Source organism: Coregonus lavaretus (genome assembly GCF_964263955.1).
Source record: "Coregonus lavaretus genome assembly, chromosome: 32".
Lineage (NCBI taxonomy): Eukaryota > Metazoa > Chordata > Actinopteri > Salmoniformes > Salmonidae > Coregonus > Coregonus lavaretus.
The window spans coordinates 14,935,294-14,962,578 of NC_140019.1; the positions used below are offsets into that span (position 1 = coordinate 14,935,294).

Here is a 27,285-nt window from a genome sequence, read left to right on the forward strand (position 1 = left end):
ATGGTATACCTCCACGTACCACACAGTGGCAGTATATTCAAGTCGGCGTTTGTCAGAGCGAAACAATGTTAATGTTCTTCTTCTTCTTCTTCGGGTTTTATGGGGGACTACATCCAAAAGTTGTATTGCCGCCACCAACTGGACAATTTGAAACCAATAAATAAATATAAATAAATAAATCCATACTTAATAGTGATTCTAACAATCCACCCTAATAAAAATAGTACATTGCCAAAACAAACAAAACTGCCACTTCTTCCTTCTTTTAGTTCTCCATATCTCCCTTCTCAGGCTCTAGGATCTGAGAAGGTGGTACGGCTTTTGCTAATAACTCCTTTGCTGTGAAATCTTTCAGCCCCAGGAACCGCTCTGCCGCAATCACAATGATTTCAATCTTTCTAGATATTTTTTCCACCTTGGCAGTGCCATTCATCACCATTGTACATGTCTGAGAATTGATTATATTGCTATACATGAGGCCATGCATGAAGAATGTCTTAAATGTATATGGTTGAGAATGGATTATGGACCTGCCATGTTTAAACCATATTTAAGTATTGATTGATATGTTTTATAATGTGTTATGGGTTAGATTGGATGTTTTATGTGCAAATGTATTTGTGTCTGGAGACTTTGTGTGCAGAGGGGGCCTATCTCTGAAACTGGGGAACTGCAACAGGCTGCAGGAGTGTGCACTTCCTAATCTCAAGGTTTCTCCTGACTGATAAGAGATGGCTGTTTTTTTTGCATGAGAAAGCTTGGTCCTGCCACTATTGTTTCCAAGTCTGAATGCATAGGAGGAGGAGAAGTCAGATTTCGCCACTATCATAAATTAAGAGAGTGGCGGAGCGGTCAAAGGATGAAGATTTGGAGACAATGGTGGAAGAACTAAACAGGGAGGGATTAGGCTAAAAAGTATGTAAAATGTGTAGGAATAGAACTGTATATAAACTGAGGACCGAGTGTTGGGAATTCAGATGCTCTGCAGACCACCTCGGCTTGATCTAATTGTAATAAAGTCTATCTTAATTCCACAAAAACTCTGGAAATACTTCGTTTTTTATTAAGAATAAGGACATTTTCTCCACATAATATGATATTTTCCACATCTCAGCTTCTCCCTTCTGCAAACACTTTCTACATGACCCAAATCTTTACAATAATATGGCATTTACCAGAAGCTTTTATCTAAAGCGACTTACAGTCATGTGTGCATACATTTTTACGGGGATCGAACCCACTACCCTACCCTGTCGTTACAAGCGCCATGCTCTACCAATCGAGCTACAGAGGACCACAATGTTAGCACTGCATTGTTATTTGGATAAATGCTCTAACTCTGTAGTAAATGCACCCTAACCGCACTTTATTAGGGAGAGACTCCATTTAAAAAAAGAACAGATAAATTCTTCACTTTTTCCCCATTCACCACTAGATTCATCCGACGTGCTTCAATCACTCCAGGAATATTTTTCATCTCTTCCAAATCAACTTCCCACAAAACGCCAGATATAACCTCCTTAAGGGGTGCCCTGTTCCGAAGCGACATACACAACACTTCAAACGTATCAAATGGAATAACGCACGTTCCTTCTGTTCCGCAGAATCACACAAAATCAAAACAAGCCCGCCTCTCCTGATTTTCACTTTAACCAGCGCCCTCTCCACCAGTTTGGATAACTCAAATGGTTTCTTCAAGATTGGTACTCTACTCAGCAGCTCCTTATTAACAAACCGGTCATTCTCATCACTGTACCCTACTTTGCTCCGTTTTCCAATCTTTTGAACAATACTCCAATTCTCCTTGATTCTCCCGCCATTGTATTCAGATTCCATTTTATCAGCCGCTTCCGCCACCTTCCGTGAATGTCGGGTTTGTAACATTGAGCCTTGACGAAACAATGTAGCAATTTAGCACAAGTAAGTAGTACATGCCAGATACATTGTAACAATCATCTTTTAGTAGCAAGACATGGAAGGAAACGAAGGCACTTGCAATAAAAAGGTGCAAGGAGTTTCACGCATCATACGCTGACTAATAACTTTATTTTATACAGAACTATAAATCTCAGATATCATACAGTATAAATAGTGTGCTTTTCATCAACTGCATAGGTAGGGGATGTAGCTCAGTGGTAGAGCGCATGCTTTGCATGTATGAGGCCCCGGGTTCAATCCCCGGCATCTCCACTCCTTTTTAACATAGAAATGTTTTCTGTTGTTAAAATTGTATTTAAATCAAATCAAATAAAAATGTATTTGTCACATGCGCCGAATACAACAGGTGTAGACCTTACAGTGAAATGCTTACTTACAAGCCTTTAACCAACAATGCAATTTTAAGAAAAAATAAGTGTTAAGAAAGTATTTACTAAATAAACTAAAGTAAACAATAAAAAAATAAAGATGAAAATAGAAAAATAACAAATTATTAAAGAGCAACAATAAAATAACAGTAAGGAGGCTATCAAGCAGATCAAGTTGACTATAATGCACCATATACCCAGATATATGAAGAAATACACCAATCAACAAACAGTGTTTCTCATCAACAAAAATAGGTTTATTAAGAGCCTTAATTTTATGGATTTCTTTTGGATTTTTTTTTCTCCTAGTAGGCTATTATTTGTCATCTACGTTCTCAGTAACCCAAGTGCATTCAAGAACAACTCAGATTAAGAGTGGAGAGCCCAGTACTACTAGCATTAAGAGTGGAGAGCCCTGTACTGCTAGCATTAAGAGTGGAGAGCCCTGTACTGCTATCATTAAGAGTGGAGAGCCCAGTACTGCTAGCATTAAGAGTGGAGAGCCCAGTACTACTAGCATTAAGAGTGGAGAGCCCAGTGGAGAGCCCTGTACTGCTAGCATTAAGAGTGTAGAGCCCTGTACTGCTAGCATTAAGAGTAGAGAGCCCAGTACTGCTAGCATTAAGAGTGGAGAGCCCAGTACTGCTGGCATTAAGAGTGGAGAGCCCAGTACATCTGGCATAAAAAATGGATAGCCCAGTACTGCTGGCATTAAGAGTGGAGAGACCAGTACTGCTGGCATTAAGAGTGGAGAGCCCAGTACTGCTTGCATTAAGAGTGGAGAGCCCAGTACTGTTAGCATTAAGAGTGGAGAGCCCAGTACTGCTTGCATTAAGAGTGGAGAGACCAGTACTGCTAGCATTAAGAGTGGAGAGCTCAGTACTGCTAAAATTAAGAGTGGAGAGCCCAGTACTGCTAGCATTAAGAGTGGAGAGCCCTGTGCTGCTAGCATTAAGAGTGGAGAGCCCAGTACTCCTAGCATTAAGAGTGGAGAGCCCAGTACTGCTAGAATTAAGAGTGGAGAGCCCAGTACTGCAAGCATTAAGAGTGGAGAGCCCAGTACTGCTAGCATTAAGAGTGGAGAGCCCAGTAATCCTTCTACCCCACCCCCCAAAAAACATAAATAATAATAATAATAATTAAAATAAATAAAATAAAAAACAATATATATATATACAAAAAATGAAAATGAAAAATATACTCTAAAAATTTAAAACACATTTTTTGGAAAAAATATATTTAAAAAAATTTGTAAAGTCGTTGTCCCACTGGCTATCATAAGGTGAATGCAACAATTTGTAAGTCGCTCTGGATAAGAGCGTCTGCTAAATGACGTAAATGTAAATGTAAATATACATGGCATTGGTTTAGCCTAATAGCCTAACTTAGTATATAGTATATTATATATTATATATATATTATATTATATATTAATAGTATATTCTGTAGGCCTATTTTTCATCAATATATCACGTTCTGTTACTTTTTACTACTTTTATTTATATAGTATTTGTATTCACTTGTAGTTTGTTTACTTTTTACATTGCGCTGTTGAGGAAGCTTGCTAGTAAGAATTTCACCGTTTATACTGTATCCTGTGCATATGACCAATCAACTTGAATTTGATTTGATTTGATAACATTGTCATGCCCATTTTATTATGTGATAGTCAAGGATTTGTGCTGCACTTATTCTTACGAACAAATGTCAACAGACAGTCTGACGTTGAGTAGTCTAGTCTCAGCTTTCTGCATGTGCTCACTGACAATGTTTTGAAACAAACATCAGTGTTTTGGTGTGAAACCTTATGTATTTTATTGTTTAGAATGTCTCTCTGAAGGCATGAACATGTCTACTACAGGTTAGGTTACACTTCTAATGTGTAGATTGTCAGTAATACAGTGGGGAAAAATAGTATTTAGTCAGCCACCAATTGTGCAAGTTCTCCCACTTAAAAAGATGAGAGAGGCCTGTAATTTTCATCATAGGTACACGTCAACTATGACAGACAAAATGAGATTTTTTTTCACCAGAAAATCACATTGTAGGATTTTTAATGAATTTATTTGCAAATTATGGTGGAAAATAAGTATTTGGTCAATAATAAAAGTTTCTCAATACTTTGTTATATACCCTTTGTTGGCAATGACACAGGTCAAACGTTTTCTGTAAGTCTTCACAAGGTTTTCACACACTGTTGCTGGTATTTTGGCCCATTCCTCCATGCATATCTCCTCTAGAGCAGTGATGTTTTGGGGCTGTCGCTGGGCAACACGGACTTTCAACTCCCTCCAAAGATTTTCTATGGAGTTGAGATCTGGAGACTGGCTAGGCCACTCCAGGACCTTGAAATGCTTCTTACGAAGCCACTCCGTTGCCCGGGCGGTGTGTTTGGGATCATTGTCATGCTGAAAGACCCAGCCACGTTTCATCTTCAATGCCCTTGCTGATGGAAGGAGGTTTTCACTCAAAATCTCACGATACATGGCCCCATTCATTCTTTCCTTTACACGGATCAGTCGTCCTGGTCCCTTTGCAGAAAAACAGCCCCAAAGCATGATGTTTCCACCCCCATGCTTCACAGTAGGTATGGTGTTCTTTGGATGCAACTCAGCATTCTTTGTCCTCCAAACACGACGAGTTGAGTTTTTTTGGTTTCATCTGACCATATGACATTCTCCCAATCCTCTTCTGGATCATCCAAATACACTCTAGCAAACTTCAGACGGGCCTGGACATGTACTGGCTTAAGCAGGGGGACACGTCTGGCACTGCAGGATTTGAGTCCCTGGTGGCGTAGTGTGTTACTGATGGTAGGCTTTGTTACTTTGGTCCCAGCTCTCTGCAGGTCATTCACTAGGTCCCCCGTGTGGTTCTGGGATTTTTGCTCACCGTTCTTGTGATCATTTTGACCCCACGGGGTGAGATCTTGCGTGGAGCCCCAGATCGAGGGAGATTATCAGTGGTCTTGTATGTCTTCCATTTCCTAATAATTGCTCCCACAGTTGATTTCTTCAAACCAAGCTGCTTACCTATTGCAGATTCAGTCTTCCCAGCCTGGTGCAGGTCTACAATTTTGTTTCTGGTGTCCTTTGACAGCTCTTTGGTCTTGGCCATAGCGGAGTTTGGAGTGTGACTGTTTGAGGTTGTGGACAGGTGTCTTTTATACTGATAACAAGTTCAAACAGGTGCCATTAATACAGGTAAGTGGAGGACAGAGGAGCCTCTTAAAGAAGAAGTTACAGGTCTGTGAGAGCCAGAAATCTTGCTTGTTTGTAGGTGACCAAATACTTATTTTCCACCATAATTAGCAAATAAATTCATTAAAAATCCTACAATGTGATTTTCTGTATTTTTTTTTCTCAATTTGTCTGTCATAGTTGACGTGTACCTATGATGAAAATTACAGGCTTTAAAGAAAGTATCACTGCCTCCTTCTCACAAATGATCCAAAAAATATAAAAATTAAAGAAAGTTGGTTCAACACAGTGGCGGGTCATTTTGACCCTAGGACAACGGGAGGGTTAAGTGGGAGAACTTGCACAATTGGTGGCTGACTAAATACTTTTTTCCCCCACTGTAGAATACCCTATTTTAGTCACACACACACTTCTCACTAGCAGTGGTGTCTGTGCAACATCAGATGATTCTGCTCCCTTTAGACATCTAGTTAACAGGGGGATGTTGGAGGCACAATAGGCACATTGTGACCTACAATACCCAGCTAACAGCAGGACCTACACAGTCACAGTATTGATCTGTATTGTCCTCCAAGTGATATATGGAGTTGGCCTCACTTGATGCCAGTTACTGTAAGTCTAATGCCAGTTGTCCTAGACATGATACCAGTCTGTTTCAGCACTGAGATGCCTGCCTGGTTGCCAATTTACCATACTAGTTTTACTTTAATTTAATTAAAGAGTGAAAAATGAAATCAATCAGATGGTGTCAGTTGATGATCTGGTGATTTCAACAACCTTCCCAACCCTGTTCTTGTCATTTGAGCAGACTGGCATCATGCAATGAACACCTTTCCTTCTAGAACTACAGGTATGTGACAGGATGTTACAATTAGCGCAGTGAGAACTCATATATCCTCCATGTTCGATAGTGTAAAAAAACAGGACATCTGAAAGATGTCAGTTGTGAGGTATGCTACATGTTGAGTGAACAACAAAGACTCCATGCAATGCTGAGTGCCCAAAAAGTTTCTCAGTTGCCTGGGGAACCACAAGTTCAGCCCCACAATTGGGGCATTCGTAGATTCCCAGACACACAACCCCATTCACACATTCAACCTTATACCCCCTTCCCTGTTTCAGGGGTCCAAAAATACAGCCTCCATGCATTAACCATCTCCCCCTCCAGCACATCACCTTTGACCCCGCCCAACCACCGCATACACTTATGGTCGGCCCCGTTGTCAAGACAGCAGGGTGAACTACTTTCTATTTTCTCCACTTAGTTTGGCAGCCAACTCTTTAGATTTAAGGAATTTGAATATTGTCAGTGGAGTTAAACCACAGACGAACGGGGTCAGTTGGTGACGTTGTGTTGAGTGGTTGAGGTTCAGAATTAGGGGTTTAAACGAAGAGTGGTGGTGATAATTTTGCTGTTAGGTCTGTATTTTATCCCGTTTTGTCTCTGCTTTGACAGGTTCTGGTTAAAGATTAGGGGCAGATCAGGGGGATCACGTTTCCTTGTAAAAACAGGGAGTCCTATCTATGTGTGCTTTTTCAATCATACCTTTTCCCCTGAGATATAGAGAATGAAGGAGAAAGAGAGAGACGGATGCATCTATACTGGTGCATCTGGAAAAGTACTCTGTTCTCTAATTTTGTCTCTGTATCACGTCGTAGCTCAGTTGGTAGAGCATTGCGCTTGTAATGCCAGGGTAGTGGGTTTGATTCCTGGGACCACCCATATGTATGCATGCATGACTGTAAGTTGCTTTAGATAAAAGCGTCTGCCAAATGGCATATATTATTTCTCTGTGATTGTATTTAGAATTGTCTGTCTAAAATCAGTATTATTTCCAGAAGGAGGTCAGTAGGCTTCAATAATACCCCTGTAGAGGGAAATAGAGAGCCAGAGAGCGAGATCTGTTCAAATCTTTGTCTTTAATTTTTTTAATCCTGTCATTAAGAGGATTTCATCAAAATGTTACTAACCCGCCTCCTCACTACACACAGTCAAACATGTGGCCACACACACACAACATTTATGCTGTCTCATTCTCACTAATCCAACAGAGAGAAGCTTTAGTTACACATTCAATTAATTTTTATACACAGTGCCAAACATGTTTCTGAGCCTAATTGTTTTATTTTTTTAAAACATAGATTCATTCAAATTGTGCTTTCATATTGAATTTGCAATAGGCTACATATTAACTTCTCACAATTAATTAGGAGCTGAACAGTTGGAAAGCATTGGCAGCCATATGCTGTGAGTGAGTGATGGAGAGAGAAAGGGAAACTGTCAATCTTCTTGCAGGATGGAAAGAGGCTTTTTCTCCATTGATACACACCACACGTACAAAAACCCGCACACAGATTGTGTTGTAGGGGTGGTGGGGGCAGTATGTAGGAAACTATTGTGAGAGATCCGAAACATGAAGGGGGGTGGGGGGGGGGGGGGTAGCAGGAGGGATGATAGAGGGACACATCTGTTCAGATTGAGTGCGAGTGAGAGAAGAGAGATCAGCGAATGAAGGACATACAAGTCAGGGAAGAAGAGCTGGTAAGCATAGGATAAACTGCATTTTATCTTGTTTTATCTAATGCTGCTCTGTCAATCATTAACTGTCGTATGTGTGTACACACTTTGTTTGTGTGTATGCACTATTTCATGAGTGTGCAAACTAGTGCATACAGCATGCATTCATGTTGCACTATGTCATGTTTCCAGTAACGGTGTACAGATGTATTTAGCTTTAACAGATCATATATTTTTTCGCACCCCCTCTTCATTAGTAGATTAGCAGCATGTATATTAGCACGTACAGTATATGCTTTTTAGCTACTGTGATTGTCTGACAGAGGGTGTTAGAACCATTTGTGCGTGATGCACATGCTAATTTCATTAAAGCACCACGTCCTTCTCAGCCCCCCTTACTCCCAACCCCATCCCATACACACTTTCCCTCTGCATTTAAATCCAGTGTCTTCTTGTACACACTAACACACCCCTCCCCTATTTATTTTATGCAAATGTTCTTCCACCTCCTGATTAGATATTTCTTGATTCATCTGCCTATCGAACATGTATGTAGCCTACATCTCCTGACTATCTTCATTGACATTTTCATTCATCATTATTTTCAGGATAATATTGTACCTCTGCATGATATAGGCTACATATTATTTACATTTTCTCAATGATAAAGAAGGAGATTTACTCACTTTTATGCTGAGTAAAAAACTAGGCTATACAGCTTTGTTGCGATAGTGCTGGCCTATTATAATAATGTATATACCTCTGCATGTTTGAAGGATTTGCGACATATGGTGCAAAGGGCAAGCTTGGTAAAGCCATTTAAAGCCTTTAACATAAAGTGTGCCATGTAATGACAGCATGATCAGAGATAGCATAAACGTTTTCTTTGGCAACAACAGCAGAAAACGAACATGTAAACTGGTGCTCTCCCATCCCCAGAGCGTTTTACCAGCAGTGCCAAAACGTCCGGAGATGCACTGGTCCTGTCACGGCTTATCTTCACTCCTCACCGTCAACCCAACCATGAAGGACGGATGACACCTCGGAGACCTGGACCCGTCGCTTGGATGAACTGACCTAAGGCGATAAATGTTCACTCCAACTTTGTTTTCCGAGTTTCATTGGAATATGTGAACGCCAGCAGGATGAAGGCAGCAGCGTGGAGTGTTCTCCTCCTGTGCGCATGCACGCAAACCGTGTCCGTGTCCGGGGTCCAAGGCTCGGCAGTTGCCCCAACGGACACAACAGCATCCACCTCCTCTGCTCCTGTTACCCCCACTGACGACCAAAGCACTGGACTGGTGGTGAGGAAAAATGCGGAGGCATATAATACCCTAGGGCTATTTTATTATTCATCCAGCATGGATTATTTATTCCAGCAAGTTGCTGTCATTTATGGATGGCCTCTGAAGTGAAAATTGTGAATCGAAAGAATTGTGAATGCAAATTCACTACCAAAAGTGATAAATCATATGCCTTTATCTGATTTTGTATCATAATTTTTTTTTCACTTGACATCGTTGCCTGCAAGGCCAGTGTTGCGCAAGCTTATATTTTTTATTGTGAAACTGGGCTCACATGGATATGGACCTGTACCTTCACAGGATTAGTTTAGATACTGTACATAGACACACTTTGAAGAGCAGTCAAACTCTGATTTTCACTTATCTAATCTTCACTTAGTTTAGTGATCTCTTTACCCTCTCAAAATGTCCACTTCTGCTACCCAACATATGTCTCTATGCAGCACACATTTTATGACTGACCTACTATAATGCCTCTCAATCCAATGCCTCTGTTTCCTGTCCCAGGATTGGCTGACCAGGTATGGCTACCTCCCGCCCTCAGACCCCTCTACTGGACAGCTACAGGCCTGGACAGCTGTCACTCATGCTGTTAGAGCCATGCAGAGGTTCGCAGGCCTGGAGGAGACAGGAGTTGCAGGTGAGAAAATAGAAATAGGGTTGGGACAATTAGGTTGATTATATCCATCCTCTCTGTGTTGCTCTCGCTCCTTCTCCGTCTCTGTCTCTTTCTCTTTTTCTCTCCCGATCTCTCTCTCCCTCTCTCTCTCATTCACTCCTGTATTACTGACCTATTGTTGACCTCCTCTCTCTCTGTCCTCTCTCAGATGAGGAGACACTGGCTCTGATGCGAGCCCCACGATGTTCACTGCCAGATGAAGGGGAGGAGCCAAGACCACTGGCCAATCAGCTCCAGGAGGGGCAGAGCCTGAGGAGAAAGAGGGCTGTGACCACATGGACACGAAGGAACATCAACTGGAGGTTCATAAGACTACTGCTCACTATTCCTCCTTCTTCATCTCTGTATCTTCACTCTCAATCCCTCTCTAATTCTCCCTAGGTTGCGTTCATACCCCACCTCCTCCTCCCTCTCCCGTGAGACGATTCGCTCCCTGGTGTTCTACGCCCTGAGGGTGTGGGCGGACCCAACCCCGCTGGAGTTCCACGAGGTCAGTCTCTTTCCCTGGATGTGTTAGTTGAATATAAATATATTCTCTCTCACTCTCGCTCTCGCTCTCTCGCGTTCTCTCGCTCTCTCGCGCTCTCTCGCTCTCTCTCTCTTCACTTCCTGTTTCTCCTGTTGCCAGGTGGGAGGCTCAGAAGGGGCAGACATGCAGGTGGACTTCCTCCACGGTTTCCATGGTGATGGATACCCCTTTGACGGGGCTGGGGGAGCTGTTGGCCACGCCTTTTTCCCCTCTGACCCTGCTAGAGCAGGCGGAGTACACCTGGACGCCGAGGAGGAGTGGGCGTTCCGTCAGCCAGGTGAGTGACAACCAAAAGAACCAGAGACAGCAGAGAGAGGTACTGGGTGATTCAAGGGCCCAATTCCAAGTCAAACAGTAGATCAGAAAATTAAGGATAGTATTCGTATTACACTGATAGCGCCGTGTAGCCCTCTGGTAGGTGGAATTTAAGTTTGAGTCTCCACTGAGGTTCACAATAGAAATGGGTTTGGATGTAAGTTTTCAATTTGGAGAATGTTATGGACACAGTCAACACACTACTAACAGTCACCCTAACCCCCCCCCCCGCCTCACCCCAGCCTCTGAGGGTACTGACCTGTTCACGGTCCTGGTGCATGAGTTTGGCCATGCCCTGGGTTTGTCCCACTCGTCTGCCAGGCGCTCTGTGATGAGACCCTACTACCAGGGCCCCGTAGGAGACCCTCTACACTACCGCCTGGGCCCCCATGACCTGGAGCACATCACCAGGCTCTACGGTCAGTCTCTGTGTGTTTGTGTGTGTATGTGTATATGTGTGGGTGTGTGATGGGTTCTGAAACGACGGTGTTGTGTTTGCAGGTAATAGAAATCACTTCATGGTCACAGACGTTCCCCGGTTGGCTCCTGAACCTCAGCTGCGGCATCGCGACAGGCACGGACACCGACACAGACACAGGTACTGACACACTTCAGACACAAGGACACAGAGAGGGAAACAAAAGAGGATAAGGCTTTAGCCACTCAACAAATAACTCTCTCCCCCATCTCGGCATTCCCTCCCTCCCTTTCACTCCTCCTCTCTGTTGCTCTCTCCTTCTCTTTCAGCCATTTTGTAGACCGCTGTAACACTAGCTTTGATGCAGTGGCCAACATTAGGGGAGAGACGTTCTTCTTTAAAGGTGAGTGTGGTGTAGATAGGCTCCCTATTGGTTGGCTGCTGTGACTATTGTCCCCAGGTTCCCTCATTATTCTAGTGGCATGATCGCCCCCTGGTGGATATATCCACAATTGCAGGACTGTGTACTGAACTGAACTCTGTCTCACCTCTCTTCATCTTTCCTTCACCCCATACTCCTTTCTCTCTTTCTACCCTTCCTACCGTACCTTCCTCCTCTCTGTTCCTCACTTCTCTCCCACCCTCTTTCACCTTCTACATTATTATTTTTTCCTTTCTCATCTGTCACCTCCTCACCTCCCTCTTCTCTCTCTGGCAGGGCTGAGTATGTGGCGGGTCAGTACTGGGGGGCTGGTGTCGGGCCGGGGGGCCTCGGTGAGGAGGTTGTGGGGGGGTCTGCCCCCTAACCTGCCCCCTCTGCAGGCTGTGTTGGAGAGACACTCAGACCACACCATCATCTTCATCACTGGTAGGTAACCTCTGACCCCAGTCACCCCACACACTCCACCTGCACACAGATAGCTCTGGGTAGAAGTTGCCCTTAGGCACAGATCTGGGATCAGCATTCCATCCCTGACTCCTAACCTTAACCATTTTTAGAGGGGAAATTATAAACTGACCTTAGATTAGAGTCTGGAGGTTATTCTACTCCACATAGTATCACAATGCAGAAGTGACACATTATCAACAACAGTGGAGAATTAGTGCTACTCAACTGACTAAACTGTTAGAGTTTTTATCAATTGCTTGAGAACATTTGTCCAAACAGAATTCACTTTTTCAAAACAATTAACAAAATGCAAAAAGAGACTCAAAACATTAGATACATTACACAAAATCAAACATACAGCCTCTTTTTTATGTCTGTGACATTGGTTGATACTATAATTATATAGTAAAAAATATAATATATTATTTTTTCCTAAAAGGATGTTACCAAAGATGACCAATGCAGAAACAATGTCACTCAAGAGCATGAATATCCAGAAACAAAAGGCTTTATTTGACCTTTTTCCATTTGAACTGAGAGCTGAACTATCTTCCTCTATGGGCCCCTCTACCGCTCCTTTGTCCTTGCCCTCAGCCTCTTACTTGGTCCATGCTTGCATACAGCTACTCAGAGGTGACCTCTTTGATGCATGAATAAGGACTGATTGCAGATTGAAGAATTGTGCAAAGAAGTTTTGCACACGTGCAGAAGAGGTGCACATTCATGGGAGTAATTTGTATCAGCTGTGACTCATTTTGTTTGTCATGATTTACTCAACTGAGTTTTGCGTCTTTTGTAGAGAGTTGCGTTTACTGTTTTGCAAAAATGTGCTTAGCTTTTGCATTGTGTGTGAAAGCAATGAGAAATTACTTAAAGCTTTGCAAAAAAGAATACTGTTGTGCTCATTAGGTTATGATGGAGATCAAGTGGACCCCAGTTTCATTAAAAGTGTCGTAGCAATCTAGAAAAACTGTAGCAGTATGATTCTAGCCTCTCTCTCCGCCCCTATTCATACAGTGCATTCGGAAAGTATTCAGACCTGTTGACTTTTTACACATTTTGTTACGTTACAGCCTTACTCTAAAATTGATTGAAAAAAATCTCAGCAATCTACACACAATACCCCATAATGACAAAGTGAAAAAAGGTTTTTAGAATTTTTGCAAATGTATTACAAATAAAAAACAGAAATACCTTATTTACATAAATATTCAGACCCTTTGCTATGAGACTCAAAATTGAGCTGAGGTGCATCCTGTTTCCACTGATCATCCTTGAGATGTTTCTACATCTTGATTGGAGTTGACCTGTGGTAAATTCAATTGATTGGACATGATTTGGAAAGGCACACACCTGTCTATATAAGGTCCCACAGTTGACATTGCATAACAGAACAAAAACCAAGCCATGAGGTCGAAGGAATTGTCCATAGAGCTCAGAGACAGGATTGTGTCGAGGCACAGATCTGGGGAAGGGTACCCAAAAATGTCTGCAGCATTGAAGGTCCCCAGCATTGAAGGTCCCCAAGAACACAATGGCCTCCATCATTCTTAAATGGAAGAAGTTTGGAACCATCATGTCTCTTCCTAGAGCTGGCCGCCCAGCCAAACTGAGCAATCGGGGGAGAAGGGCCTTGGTCAGGGAGGTGACCAAGAACCCGATGGTCACTCTGACAGAGCTCCAGAGTTCCTCTGTGGAGATGGGATAAACTTCCAGAAGGACAACCATCTCTGCAGCACTCCACCAATTAAGCCTTTATGGTAGAGTGGCCAGACAGAAGCCACTCCTCAGTAAAAGGCACATGACAGCCCGCTTGGAGTTTGCCAAAAGGCACCTAAAGGCTCTCAGACCATGAGAAACAAGATTCTCTGGTTTGATGAAACCAAGATTGAACTGTTTGACCTGAAAGCGAAGCGTCACATCAGGAGGAAACCTGGCACCATCCCTACGGTGAAGCATGGTGGTGGCAGCATCATGCTGTGGGGATGTTTTTCAGCGGCAGGGACTGGGAGAGTAGTCAGGATCGAGGCAAAGATGAACGGAGCAAAGTACAGAGAGATCCTTGATGAAAACCTGCTCCAGAGCTCTCAGGACATCAGACTGGGGCGAAGGTTCACCTTTTAACAGGTCAACGACCCTAAGCACACAGCCAAGACAACGCAGGAGTGGCTTCGGGACAAGTCTCTAAATGACCTTGAGTGACCCAGCCAGAGCCGGACTTGAACCCGATTGAACATCTCTGGAGAGACCTGAAAATAGCTGTGCAGCGACACTCCCCATCCAACCTGACAGAGCTTGAGAGGATCTGCAGAGAAGAATGGGAGAAACTCCCCAAATACAGGTGTGCCAAGCTTGTAGCGTCATACCCAAGAAGACTTGAGGCTGCACTGCCAAAGGTGCTTTAACAAAGTACTGAGTAAAGGGTCTGAATACTTATGTGAAAACCTGTTTTTGCTTTGTCATTTTGGGGTATTATGTATAGATTGATGGGGGATAAAAACAATTTAATCCCTTTTAGAATAAGGCAGTAACGTAACAAAATGCGGAAAAGGTCAAGAGGTCTGAATACTTTCCGAATGCACTGTATACCCTTATGAATTGTAAACCAAACCTCAACCTTAAGGAGATGCTTTATAGCCTCTTTCTGTTTTATGTTTTAGGGTCCCAGTTTTGGCTGTTCAAGGACCTCTCTCTCCAGGAGGGCTACCCCCGCCCCCTCTCAGCCCTGACGAAACGGGGAGAGACAGAAGGAAAGGGAGGAGAGGAGGAGCAGGGCATGATGTGGGACCCAGAGGAAGGACCAGTGTGGGGGGACATTGGAGAGGGGGAAGCAGGAGGAGAGGAAGAAGAGAGTGACACCTGGACCGAGCTCATCAGAGGAGGAGTGAACGGAATTACCACAGAGCGAGACGGTGAGAGAGAGTGAGAGAGAGAGCAACGAGGAAAGCAGAGACTGGGATTCTATGAGAAGGACTATGTAAAATATGATATGTTAGAGACACCTCACACAATGTACAATACATGTGTGAATGTATGTCAACAAACATTAAGCCCCATGCTATATCACTTCAAATACAGTGGGGAAAAAAAGTATTTAGTCAGCCACCAATTGTGCAAGTTCTCCCACTTAAAAAGATGAGAGAGGCCTGTAATTTTCATCATAGGTACACGTCAACTATGACAGACAAAATGAGGAAAAAAAATCCAGAAAATCACATTGTAGGATTTTTTATGAATTTATTGGCATATGATGGTGGAAAATAAGTATTTGGTCAATAACAAAAGTGTCTCAATACTTTGTTATATACCCTTTGTTGGCAATGACACAGGTCAAACGTTTTCTGTAAGTCTTCACAAGGTTTTCACACACTGTTGCTGGTATTTTGGCCCATTCCTCCATGCAGATCTCCTCTAGAGCAGTGATGTTTTGGGGCTGTCGCTGGGCAACACAGACTTTCAACTCCCTCCAAAGATTTTCTATGGGGTTGAGATCTGGAGACTGGCTAGGCCACTCCAGGACCTTGAAATGCTTCTTACGAAGCCACTCCTTCGTTTTCCGGGCGGTGTGTTTGGGATCATTGTCATGCTGAAAGACCCAGCCACGTTTCATCTTCAATGCCCTTGCTGATGGAAGGAGGGTTTCACTCAAAATCTCACGATACATGGCCCCATTCATTCTTTCCTTTACACGGATCAGTCGTCCTGGTCCCTTTGCAGAAAAACAGCCCCAAAGCATGATGTTTCCAACCCCATGCTTCACAGTAGGTATGGTGTTCTTTGGATGCAACTCAGCATTCTTTGTCCTCCAAACATGACGAGTTGAGTTTTTACCAAAAAGTTATATTTTGGTTTCATCTGACCATATGACATTCTCCCAATCCTCTTCTGGATCATCCAAATGCACTTCAGACGGGCCTGGACATGTACTGGCTTAAGCAGGGGGACATGTCTCGCACTGCAGGATTTGAGTCCCTGGCGGCGTAGTGTGTTACTGATGGTTGGCTTTGTTACTTTGGTCCCAGCTCTCTGCAGGTCATTCACTAGGTCCCCCCGTGTGGTTCTGGGATTTTTGCTCACCGTTCTTGTGATCATTTTGACCCCACGGGGTGAGATCTTGCGTGGAGCCCCAGATCGAGGGAGATTATCAGTGGTCTTGTATGTCTTCCATTTCCTAATAATTGCTCCCACAGTTGATTTCTTCAAACCAAGCTGCTTACCTATTGCAGATTCAGTCTTCCCAGCCTGGTGCAGGTCTACAATTTTGTTTTTGGTGTCCTTTGACAGCTCTTTGGTCTTGGCCATTGTGAAGTTTGGAGTGTGACTGTTTGAGGTTGTGGACAGGTGTATTTTATACTGATAACAAGTTCAAACAGGTGCCATTAATACAGGTAACGAGTGGAGGACAGAGTAGCCTCTGAAAGAAGAAGTTACAGGTCTGTGAGAGCCAGAAATCTTGCTTGTTTGTAGGTGACCAAATACTTATTTTCCACCATAATTTGCAAATAAATTCATTAAAAATCCTACAATGGGATTTTCTGGATTTTTTTTCCTCAATTTGTCTGTCATAGTTGACGTGTACCTATGATGAAAATTACAGGCCTCTCTCATCTTTTTAAGTGGGAGAACTTGCACAATTGGTGGCTGACTAAATACTTTTTTTCCCCACTGTACATGTGTATTTCTTTTAATGTATATTTGAGTATTTTCAAATGCACAGCCCAAACAAATACTTTTATTTTGCAAAAACCAAATAGTGTACCAAATTGTATTTTCAAATACTTATTTCAAATACTATTTATACTGTATTTCCAAATACATTTCACATGTTGTCAAATAAAGGTTATCAGAATACTTGTTTTGAAATGTAATGAAAAGTAATTGAAATACTAGGTCTGATCACTTCCTCAGGCTCCATCTACCTCTTCAAAGGAGATTTATATTGGAAGTTCCCCCACCCAGCCTCCGTCCCAGAGGCAGGATACCCTCGATCCCTGGCCACCGATTGGTTGGACTGCCCTCACCCCTCCACACCTGTCCTAGACGACTTCTCTCTCTCTCTGTCTCCCCCTACTGGACGACAGGAGCTCCTCGAGAGGAGGAAGGAGGAGAGGGAGAGAGAAGAGAGCGGAGGCCAGAGGAGGGGCCATGGCCTGGACAGAGACACCGACAGAGACACAGACAGAGAGGGACTGCAGCACTGGCCCTGCACTTGCCTGAATGGAGCGAAAGTTGGCAGCGTGAGCGTGACTTTGTTCATAAGTGCCCTGCTGTTGACTCTCCTCCCCCTGATAACTGTGTGATGTTGGGCTACGTCCCAATACTCTCGACGGCGTCCCCCTCTCACCCCCTTCTATCCCATGGCTACGTCCCAATACTCAACAATGGCCTCCCCCTTTCTCACCCCCTCCATTCCCTCCAGGTTGTGGCTGCTGTTGTCAATGGTGCTAGGCCCTTTCTCACCTTCCACTATGACAAAGTTTGCCATGCACCCTTACAATCCATTCTTAGGGCTGTGGTATAGGGGTTGGGTTAGGAGAAGGTGGGAATTTGGGACACAACCAAGAAGTCCCTACACCCCAAAGGAGGAATATTTGTCCTGGACATTTCAGATTAATTATAAACAGTTATCTGCTGCTGTTGTACCTCTATGTCTATCTGTGAAATGTATCCCTTAGCACCTTGTTGTACAGCCTACACTTGATGATTTCAGAACATTTTATGTGACCAAATAAAATAAAACTCTATTGTCATCAGTTTTCATTGTTAAACCATAAACTCAGATGTCTAACTTATATTTTGATACTAATAGTAATAGAAGTCACCATTAGGTTCATAGTCACTGTCAACATGTGTCTTTTGGGGTGCTGCCATTTAGGCCCCTGACCAAACCAAACAAACTAGAAATAACTGATAGTTGTAGAGGTCCAATTGTTTAATCTTGCTGTCACTGGGGTCGTTTTGGAATTTCCCTGCGTCCTAGAGTTCAACCACATGCTGATTTGGGTAACTTCAGTATTGCATAACTTGGAGAGAAACATTATCTTAAAACACTCCACGTCTTACCTCTGTATAAATTGAAGGTGTTTTCAGCTCATTGACAACCAAGGCTTCCTTCTTGCTAAGACTTACTTCTCTGAAGGCTCAGTTTACCTTGATCTACACGATGTGTGTCCTCTACTTGGCCCCTCTACTTGCTCTGTTGTCAGTGGGAACAGCAGCACCGGCACCAGAGGATTGTGGACATCTGGTGAAACTGCTCGCACCGGAAGACCAACATACTGTGAGTACATCACCTATCTATAGAGTGGACCTCTATGAAGGCCCACAGTGGTGTTGTGGTATGTTAGAAATAGTGACGATTTCCAATCTGTGAACTGTATTGTATTTAATCTAAAGGAGTTTAAAAGGCATTTGACTCCAACTTATAGTTTAAAAGGCATTTGACTCCAACTTATAGGCAGAATACAGCCTCTGCCATCAGGCACTATGCTTCACAGACAAATAGTGATATAAAACGGAAATGTATGACATGAAATGACAGACCAATACATTTTCCCACAGATCTTTGGTAAGTGGATCTTCATCGAGGGTTTCTCGGACCATGAGCTGTTCAATGCAATACTGAGAAAGACCAACAGCACATGGATTGAAATCTTTCCCACTTCACACAATGAGACGGTCCTTTTGAACCAGGGAAACTTGATGTAAGTGATAGTAACTCTCTACAGCCTTGTCTCTATCCACTTGTGTCATGTATCGTTAGACACAGTAGCTCTGCTATGTGAATAGACATTCTACAGCTCTAAGAAAAGTATATTTCTAATGATCATCTAATTTCCTCTGCCAGTGATGGAAAATGCCTTAACTCCTCTGTCAACATGAGCTTTTCCAAAAACAGTTTGCAAATCACACGTAAGTCAAACATTATTGACTGGCTGGCCATTCTAGGCTATATTATCAGATAGAAAAGATGCTGTTAAATTACTCTGAGAGTTACTGTGTGTTTTTTTCTTACATAGAGAATAATGTGACTTCCACTGGACACTTCCTACAAACCTGCCCTGACTGTCTCATCATGCACTTCAGTAGCACTATGGCCGGAGTGCATGTCCGATCTCTCTATATCTTTGGTAGGTGCGTGTGTGTGTGTGTGTGCTTTTGAGATCCCTCCAATGGCCAGAACCAACATTTATCCAAAAGATTTTGGAAACCTTGAACCTTGGTCAATCAAGTCATGAAATCAACCAGTTTCTTTCTTCTTCTGTTTCCAGGGAAGACCAGGACACTGCCGGAGTCAGAGTTGAAGCCGTTCCGGAAGCAAGCAGAATGCCTCCAGTATCCTCAGCCTGCACAGTATTCCTACGATGGAGTTACAGGTCATTATTAACCCTAACCTACTCATAAAAAGGACACCAGGCAACATTTAGTATTAGGGTGGTAGGGTTAGGGGAAAATAATAAAGAAGAAAAATATATAAAAAGTATATATACACTGCTCAAAAAATGAAAGGGAACACTTAAACAACACAATGAAACTCCAAGTCAATCACACTTCTGTGAAATCAAACTGTCCACTTTTTTTCAACACTGATTGACAATACATTTCACATGCTGTTGTGCAAATGGAATAGACAACAGGTGGAAATTATAGGCAATTAGCAAGACACCCCCAATAAAGAAGTGGTTCTGCAGGTGGTGACCACAGACCACTTCTCAGTTCCTATGCTTCCTGGCTGATGTTTTGGTCACTTTTGAATGCTGGCAGTGCTTTCACTCTAGTGGTAGCATGAGACGGAGTCTACAACCCACACAAGTGGCTCAGGTAGTGCAGCTCATCCAGGATGGCACATCAATGCGAGCTGTGGCAAGAAGGTTTGCTGTGTCTATCAGCGTAGTGTCCAGAGCATGGAGGCGCTACCAGGAGACAGGCCAGTACATCAGGAGACGTGGAGGAGGCCATAGGAGGGCAACAACCCAGCAGCAGGACCGCTACCTCCGCCTTTGTGCAAGGAGGAGCGGGAGGAGCACTGCCAGAGCCCTGCAAAATGACCTCCAGCAGGCCACAAATGTGCATGTGTCTGCTCAAACGGTCAGAAACAGACTCCATGAGGGTGGTATGAGGGCCCGACGTCCACAGGTGGGGGTTGTGCTTACAGCCCAACACCGTGCAGGACGTTTGGCATTTGCCAGAGAACACCAAGATTGGCAAATTCGCCACTGGCGCCCTGTGCTCTTCACAGATGAAAGCAGGTTCACACTGAACACGTGACAGACGTGACAGAGTCTGGAGACGCCGTGGAGAACGTTCTGCTGCCTGCAACATCCTCCAGCATGACCGGTTTGGCGGTGGGTCAGTCATGGTGTGGGGTGGCATTTCTTTGGGGGGCCGCACAGCCCTCCATGTGCTCGCCAGAGGTAGCCTGACTGCCATTAGGTACCGAGATGAGATCCTCAGACCCCTTGTGAGACCATATGCTGGTGCGGTTGGCCCTGGGTTCCTCCTAATGCAAGACAATGCTAGACCTCATGTGGCTGGAGTGTGTCAGCAGTTCCTGCAAGAGGAAGGCATTGATGCTATGGACTGGCCCGCCCGTTCCCCAGACCTGAATCCAATTGAGCACATCTGGGACATCATGTCTCGCTCCATCCACCAACGCCACGTTGCACCACAGACTGTCCAGGAGTTGGCAGATGCTTTAGTCCAGGTCTGGGAGGAGATCCCTCAGGAGACCATCCGCCACCTCATCAGGAGCATGCCCGGGCGTTGTAGGGAGGTCATACAGGCATGTGGATGCCACACACACTACTGAGCCTCATTTTGACTTGTTTTAAGGACATTACATTAAAGTTGGATCAGCATGTAGTGTGGTTTTCCACTTTAATTTTGAGGGTGACTCCAAATCCAGACCTCCATGGGTTGATACATTTGATTTCCATTGATAATTTTTGTGTGATTTTGTTGTCAGCACATTCAACTATGTAAAGAAAAAAGTATTTAATAAGATTATTTCATTCATTCAGATCTAGGATGTGTTGTTTAAGTGTTCCCTTTATTTTTTTGAGCAGTGTATTTCAAATAATATATATATATTTACAAAAAAATCTATATATAGGGGATTGGAAATTATGCAAACAATTACATTGATAGAAGCCACATTGCAATATTAAAGCTGATCTAACTCCTAAATAAAAATGTTAAAAAATTATAATAATTGTGTTAATTTATAATGTTGTCATTATAGAATAGATCCCTGTTGGCTGAGTCCTGTGTTCATTTAAACCTTGTCCAAGTTCTCATTAACGTCTCCTCTCTTCTCTCTGCAGAGTTTTGCGCTGAGAAAAAGGAGAGCTTGCACGATGTTGAGTCACAAGATGAAAAGGATGGTTCACAGTGATATGGCTACTGATGATGGAATGGTTGCATGAATACAATTATTTGTACTCTAATACGATGTTTGTGTTTCCTGAATGATTGTTTTGAAATGCATCCTCATCCATAAACACACTAAGGCACACACGCAAACAGACAGGCAGACAGACAGACAAACAGACAGACAGACAGACAGACAGACAGAGAGGACAGACAAACAGTAGGTTGTTCACAGTGAGGTTGTTCACAAGATTATGGTATTCACATTAAGGCCAAAGCTAAATCCAAAGCTAAATGTATATACACTACCATTCAAAAGTTTGGGGTCACTTAGAAATGTCCTTGTTTTCGAAAGAAAAGCATTTTTTTGTCCATTAAAATAACATCAAATTGATCAGAAATACAGTGTAGACATTGTTAATGTTGTAAATGGCTATTGTTGCTGGAAATGGCAGATTTTTAATGGAATATCTACATAGGCGTACAGAGGCCCATTATCAGCAACCATCAGTCCTGTGTTCCAATGGCACGTTGTGTTTGCTAATCCAAGTTTATCATTTTAAAAGGCTAATTGATCATTAGAAAACCCCTTTGCAATTATGTTAGCACAGCTGAAAACTGTTGTGTTGATTAAAGAAGCAATAAAACTGGCCTTCTTGAGACTAGTTGAGGATCTGGAGCATCAGCAATTGTGGGTTCGATTACAGGCTCAAAATGGCCAGAAACAAATAACTTTCTTCCGTCTATTCTTGTTCTGAGAAATTAAGGCTATTCCATGCAAGAAATTGCCAAGAAACTGAAGATCTCCTACAACGCTGTGTACTACTCCCTTCACAGAACAGCGCAAACTGGCTCTAACCAGAATAGAAAGAGGAGTGGGAAGCCCCGGTGCACAACTGAGCAAGAGGACAAATACATTAGAGTGTCAGGGTTTGAGAAACAGACGCCTCACAGGTCCTCAACTGGCAGCTTTATTAAATAGTACCTGCAAAACACCAGTCTCAACGTCAATAGTGAAGAGGTTACTCCGGGATGCTGACCTTCTAGGCAGAGTTGCAAAGAAAAAGCCATATCTCAGATTGGCCAATAAAAATAAAAGATTAAGATGGGCAAAAGAACACAGACACTGGACAGAGGAAGATTGGAAAAAAGTGTTATGGGCAGACAAATTGAAGTTTGAGGTGTTCGGATCTGTGAGACGCAGACCAAACGAAAAGATGCTGGAGGAGTGCTTGATGCCATCTGTCAAGCATGGTGGAGGCAATGTGATGGTCTGGGGGTGCGTTGGTGGTGGTAAAGTGGGAGATTTGTACAGGGTAAAAGGGATCTTGAAGAAGGAAGGCTATCACTCCATTTTGCAACGCTATGCCATACCCTGTGGATGGCGCTTGATTGGAGCCAATTACCTCCTACAACAGGACAATGACCCAAAGCACAGCTCCAAACTATGCAATAACTATTTATGGAAGAAGCAGTCAGCTGGTATTCTGTCAATAATGGAGTGGCCAGCACAGTCACTGGATCTCAAACCTATTGAGCTGTTGTGGGAGCAGCTTGACCGTATGGTACGTAAGAAGTGCCCATCAAGCCAATCCAACTTGTGGGAGATGCTTCAGGAAGCATGGGGTGAACTCTCTTCAGATTACCTCAACAAATTGACAACTAGAATGCCAAAGGTCTGCAAGGCTGTAATTGCTGCAAATGGGGGATACTTTGACGAAAGCAAAGTTTGAAGGACACAATTATTATTTCAATTAAAAATCATTATTTCTAACCTTGTCAATGACCACATTCATTTTGCTAAATTTCCTATTCAAACTCATTTCATGTATGTTTTCATGGAAAACAAGGATATTTCTAAGTGACCCCATACTTTTGAACGTAGTGTACATAACCTTATACTATGGCCCATTACATAAACCAAAAACACAGAGACAGAACACAGCAGCTCTAGGTTTAAATAAATGTATCAATAATTATCAAAGCTAAAAGTTGTCAGTGTGCCTGTCACGACTACCGCCGAGGCTGCCTCCCCTCCTTGTTCGGGCAGGTTTCGGTGTTCGGCGTCACCGGCTTACTAGCTACTGCCGATCCATTTATCATCACTCCATTTGTCTTGTCTTCAATCACACACACCTGGTCCTTATTCCCTCATTAGTCATGGTGTAAGTGTTCCCTCTGCTTCCTTGTCTGTGTGGGTGATTGTTTATTGTGGAGATTAGTGCAGCTCGGTGGAGCTCGTGTATTGTGTATCGACGGGAGTATTTTCCCGTGTGCCTTGTATTTTCCAGTGCGCCTGTTTTGTGCCCTGGAGTGTGTTTGACGCATTTCTACGTAAACCTGTATTTTGCGGATTAAAGCCTGTTATTCTGTGATTTACCCTCCTGTGCCTGACTCCTTCAACACCACCTCATCACAGAATCACCCACCCGAATATGGAGTCAGCGGGAGAGACGCACATGCCTGGAGTCGTGGAACGGGTCCAGGAGCATTCAACTATGCTAGCCAGCTTGGGTGAAGCGATGGGTCGGGTTCTTCAGGTCGTCCAACGCCTGGAGAGGAGAGAGCCCGATCCGTCGAGACCAGCTGGTCAACCGGATCCCACCACCTACACCCCAGCACCCCGAGGCATCCAGATATCCCGACCAGGGGAGTTCGACGGTACAGCGGCGCTGTGCCAAGGATTCCTTCTCCAACTGGAGCTCTACTTCTCCAGCATCCGGCCGGTTCCATCGGAGCGGGAGAAGGTGTCTGCCCTCATCTCCTGCCTCTCTGGGAAAGCCCTGGAGTGGGCCAACGCGGTGTGGAACGAAGGAGGAGCCGCGTTGGAGAACTATGGGGAGTTCACTCGCCTCTTCCGGGCGGTCTTCGATCACCCGCCCAAGGGTCGAGAGGCGGGCGAGCAGCTGGTCCACCTGAGGCAGGGGACGAGGACTGCGCAGGACTTCGCATTGGAGTTTTGAACTCTGGCAGCTGGGTCCGGGTGGAACGAGCGGGCCCTGATCGACCAGTTCCGGTGGCATCTGCGAGAGGACGTCCGACGGGAGCTAGCCTGCCGTGACACCATGTTGTCCTTCTCGCAACTGGTGGACATGGCCATTCGTTTGGACAACCTGCTGGAAACCAGAGGACGTCCCGGAGGAGGTCTGCCCGTTTCCATCCCGGCCGACTCGGATCCAGAACCGATGGAGATGGGTGGAACCGCTAGCCGAGAGAGCGGAGGACGACAGCGCCAGTGTCACACTGGTGGCACGAAGGGACATTTCACCACACGCTGTCGTCAACGCTCTTCTGGGTTTGGAGGCAGCAGGAATGGCACTCTCACATCAACCCAGGTATCGAACACCCACACTCGTTCAGAGCCCTCTGCTGCACACTGTAAAATACACATCTCCTTTCCTGAGCACATGGTAGTTCCACAGTGTAAGGCGCAAGTCGATTCAGGCGCAGCTGGGAACTTTATGGACAGGGCATTCGCACACCGTATAGGCATTCCATTGATTCCCCTATCCATTCCACGCCCCATCAGAGCACTTGGTAGTCGACCATTAGGGTCTGGGTTGGTTAAGGAAGTTACTGCACCAGTCACCATGATTACCCAGGAGACTCATTGTGAGCAGGTTACTTTTTCCATTATTGAGTCTCCTGCTTTCCCTGTGGTATTAGGTATCCCTTGGCTAGCACTCCACAACCCCACCTTCTCATGGCCGCAGAAGGTTCTCACGGGGTGGTCGCGAGAGTGTCAGGGTAGCTGTCTAGGTGTTTCCGTTGGTGCAACCATGGTGGAAAGTCCAGACAGTACCTCCACCGTGCGCATTCCCCCTGAATACCTCGATCTGGCACAAGCGTTCTCTAAAACGCAGGCGACTAAATTACCACCTCATCGGGCGGGGGGATTGCGCGAAAAACCTCTGGATAGACGCTGTACCTCCCAGGAGTCATATATACCCCCTGTCACAGGCTGAAATGGTGGCTATGGAAACATATATCACCGAGTCCCTGCGCCAGGGGTATATATGTCCCTCCACTTTACCCGCCTCCTCAAGTATCTTCTTTGTGAAAAAGAAGGACGGAGGTCTGCGCCTGTGCATTGATTATCGACCACTGAACAGGGAGACGATAAGATTTAGTTACCCTCTCCCCCTCATTCCTTCAGTGATTGAATCAATGCATGGGGCGCGCTTCTTCACCAAATTAGATCTCAGGAGTGCGTACAACCTGGTGTGTATCCGAGAGGGAGATGAGTGGAAGACAGCATTCAGCACAACCACGGGGCATTATGAATACCTGGTGATTTCCTATGGTTTGATGAATGCTCCCTCAGTTTTCCAGTCCTTTGTGAACGAGGTGTTTCGGGACATGCTTGGTTGCAGTGTAGTGGTCTACATCGATGACATCCTGGTGTATTCCGCTACGCGCGCCGAGCATGTGTCCCTGGTTCGCAAGGTGCTGGCCCGACTGTTGGAAAATGACCTTCATGCTAAGGCAGAGAAGTGTATGTTTTTCCAGCAGTCCGTCTCCTTCCTTGGATACTGCATTTTCCACCTAAGGTGTGGAGATGGAGGGAGATCACATTTCAGCTGTGCGTAATTGGCCGACTCCAACCACGGTTAAGGAGGTGCAGCGCTTCCTTGGCTTTGCAAACTACTATCGGAGGTTTATCTGGGGCTTTGGCAAGGTCGCAGCTCCCATTACCTCCCTGTTGAAGGGTGAGCCGTCCCGGCTCCGCTGGTCTGCTGAGGCTGACCAGGCCTTCAGCAAACTGCGGGGTCTGTTCACCTCAGCCCCAGTACTGGCCCACCCTGATTCATCACTACCGTTCGTAGTGGAGGTGGATGCGTCCGAGGTTGGGATAGGAGCTGTCCTGTCTCAACGCTCAGGTACGCCACCCAAGCTCCGCCCCTGTGCGTTCTTCTTGACGAAGCTCAGCCCGGCGGAGCAGAACTACGGCGTTGGTGATTGGGAGCTGTTGGCTGTTGTCCGAGCTTTGACCGTGTGGAGGCATTGGCTCGAGGGGGCAAAACACCCTTTCCTCGTCTGGACGGACCACCTTAACCTGGAGTACATCCGGGCAGCGAGGAGGCTGAATCCTCGCCAGGCCAGGTGGGCCATATTCTTCACCCGGTTTGATTTCACTCTATCATACATCCCGGGTACGAAGAACGTGAAGGCAGATGCGCTGTCCCGGCTGTATGACACAGAGGAGAGGCCCAGCAACAACACTCCCATACTGCCGGCCTCCTGCATTGTGACGCCGGTAGTATGGGCGATGGATGCGGATATAGAGCAGGCATTACGCACGGATCCCTCTCCACCTCAGTGTCCAGATGGGCTACAGTACGTGCCTGCTCTTATCCGTGATCGTCTGATCTACTGGGCACACACGTCACCCTCCTCTGGTCACCCAGGTATCGGCCGTACAGTGCGCTGCCTGACCGGACAATACTGGTGGCCTACCTTGGCTAAGGACGTGAGGGTGTATGTCTCCTCCTGCTCAGTGTGCGCCCAGAGTAAGGCACCTAGGCACCTCCCAGCTGGTAAGTTACAACCTTTACCAGTTCCACAACGACCATGGTCTCACCTAAGTGTTGATTTTCTAACTGATCTTCCCCTCTCCCAAGGTAACACCACCATCCTGGTCGTTGTGGACCGCTTTTCTAAAGCCTGCCGCCTCCTTCCTCTGCCCGGTCTCCCCACGGCTCTGCAAACTGCGGAGCCCCTGTTTACACATGTCTTCCGGCACTACGGGTTACCAGAG

At 44.8% G+C, this 27,285-nt stretch overlaps 1 protein-coding gene across 1 annotated transcript; it reads left to right on the plus strand.

The window, feature by feature from the left end:
- Window positions 1-8,381: 8,381 nt before the first annotated feature.
- On the plus strand, window positions 8,382-17,458 carry LOC311107571 (matrix metalloproteinase-17-like; the record flags this gene model as incomplete). The annotated part of the gene is made up of 11 exons (XM_084150077.1): window positions 8,382-9,328; window positions 9,836-9,968; window positions 10,156-10,309; window positions 10,389-10,497; window positions 10,636-10,813; window positions 11,094-11,270; window positions 11,353-11,449; window positions 11,599-11,672; window positions 11,988-12,137; window positions 14,819-15,070; window positions 17,067-17,458. The coding sequence occupies exons 1-11, from the start codon at window positions 9,170-9,172 to the stop codon at window positions 17,456-17,458; spliced, it is 1,875 nt and encodes a 624-aa protein (XP_084006203.1). The 5' UTR covers window positions 8,382-9,169.
- Between the last annotated feature and the right edge of the window lie 9,827 nt (window positions 17,459-27,285).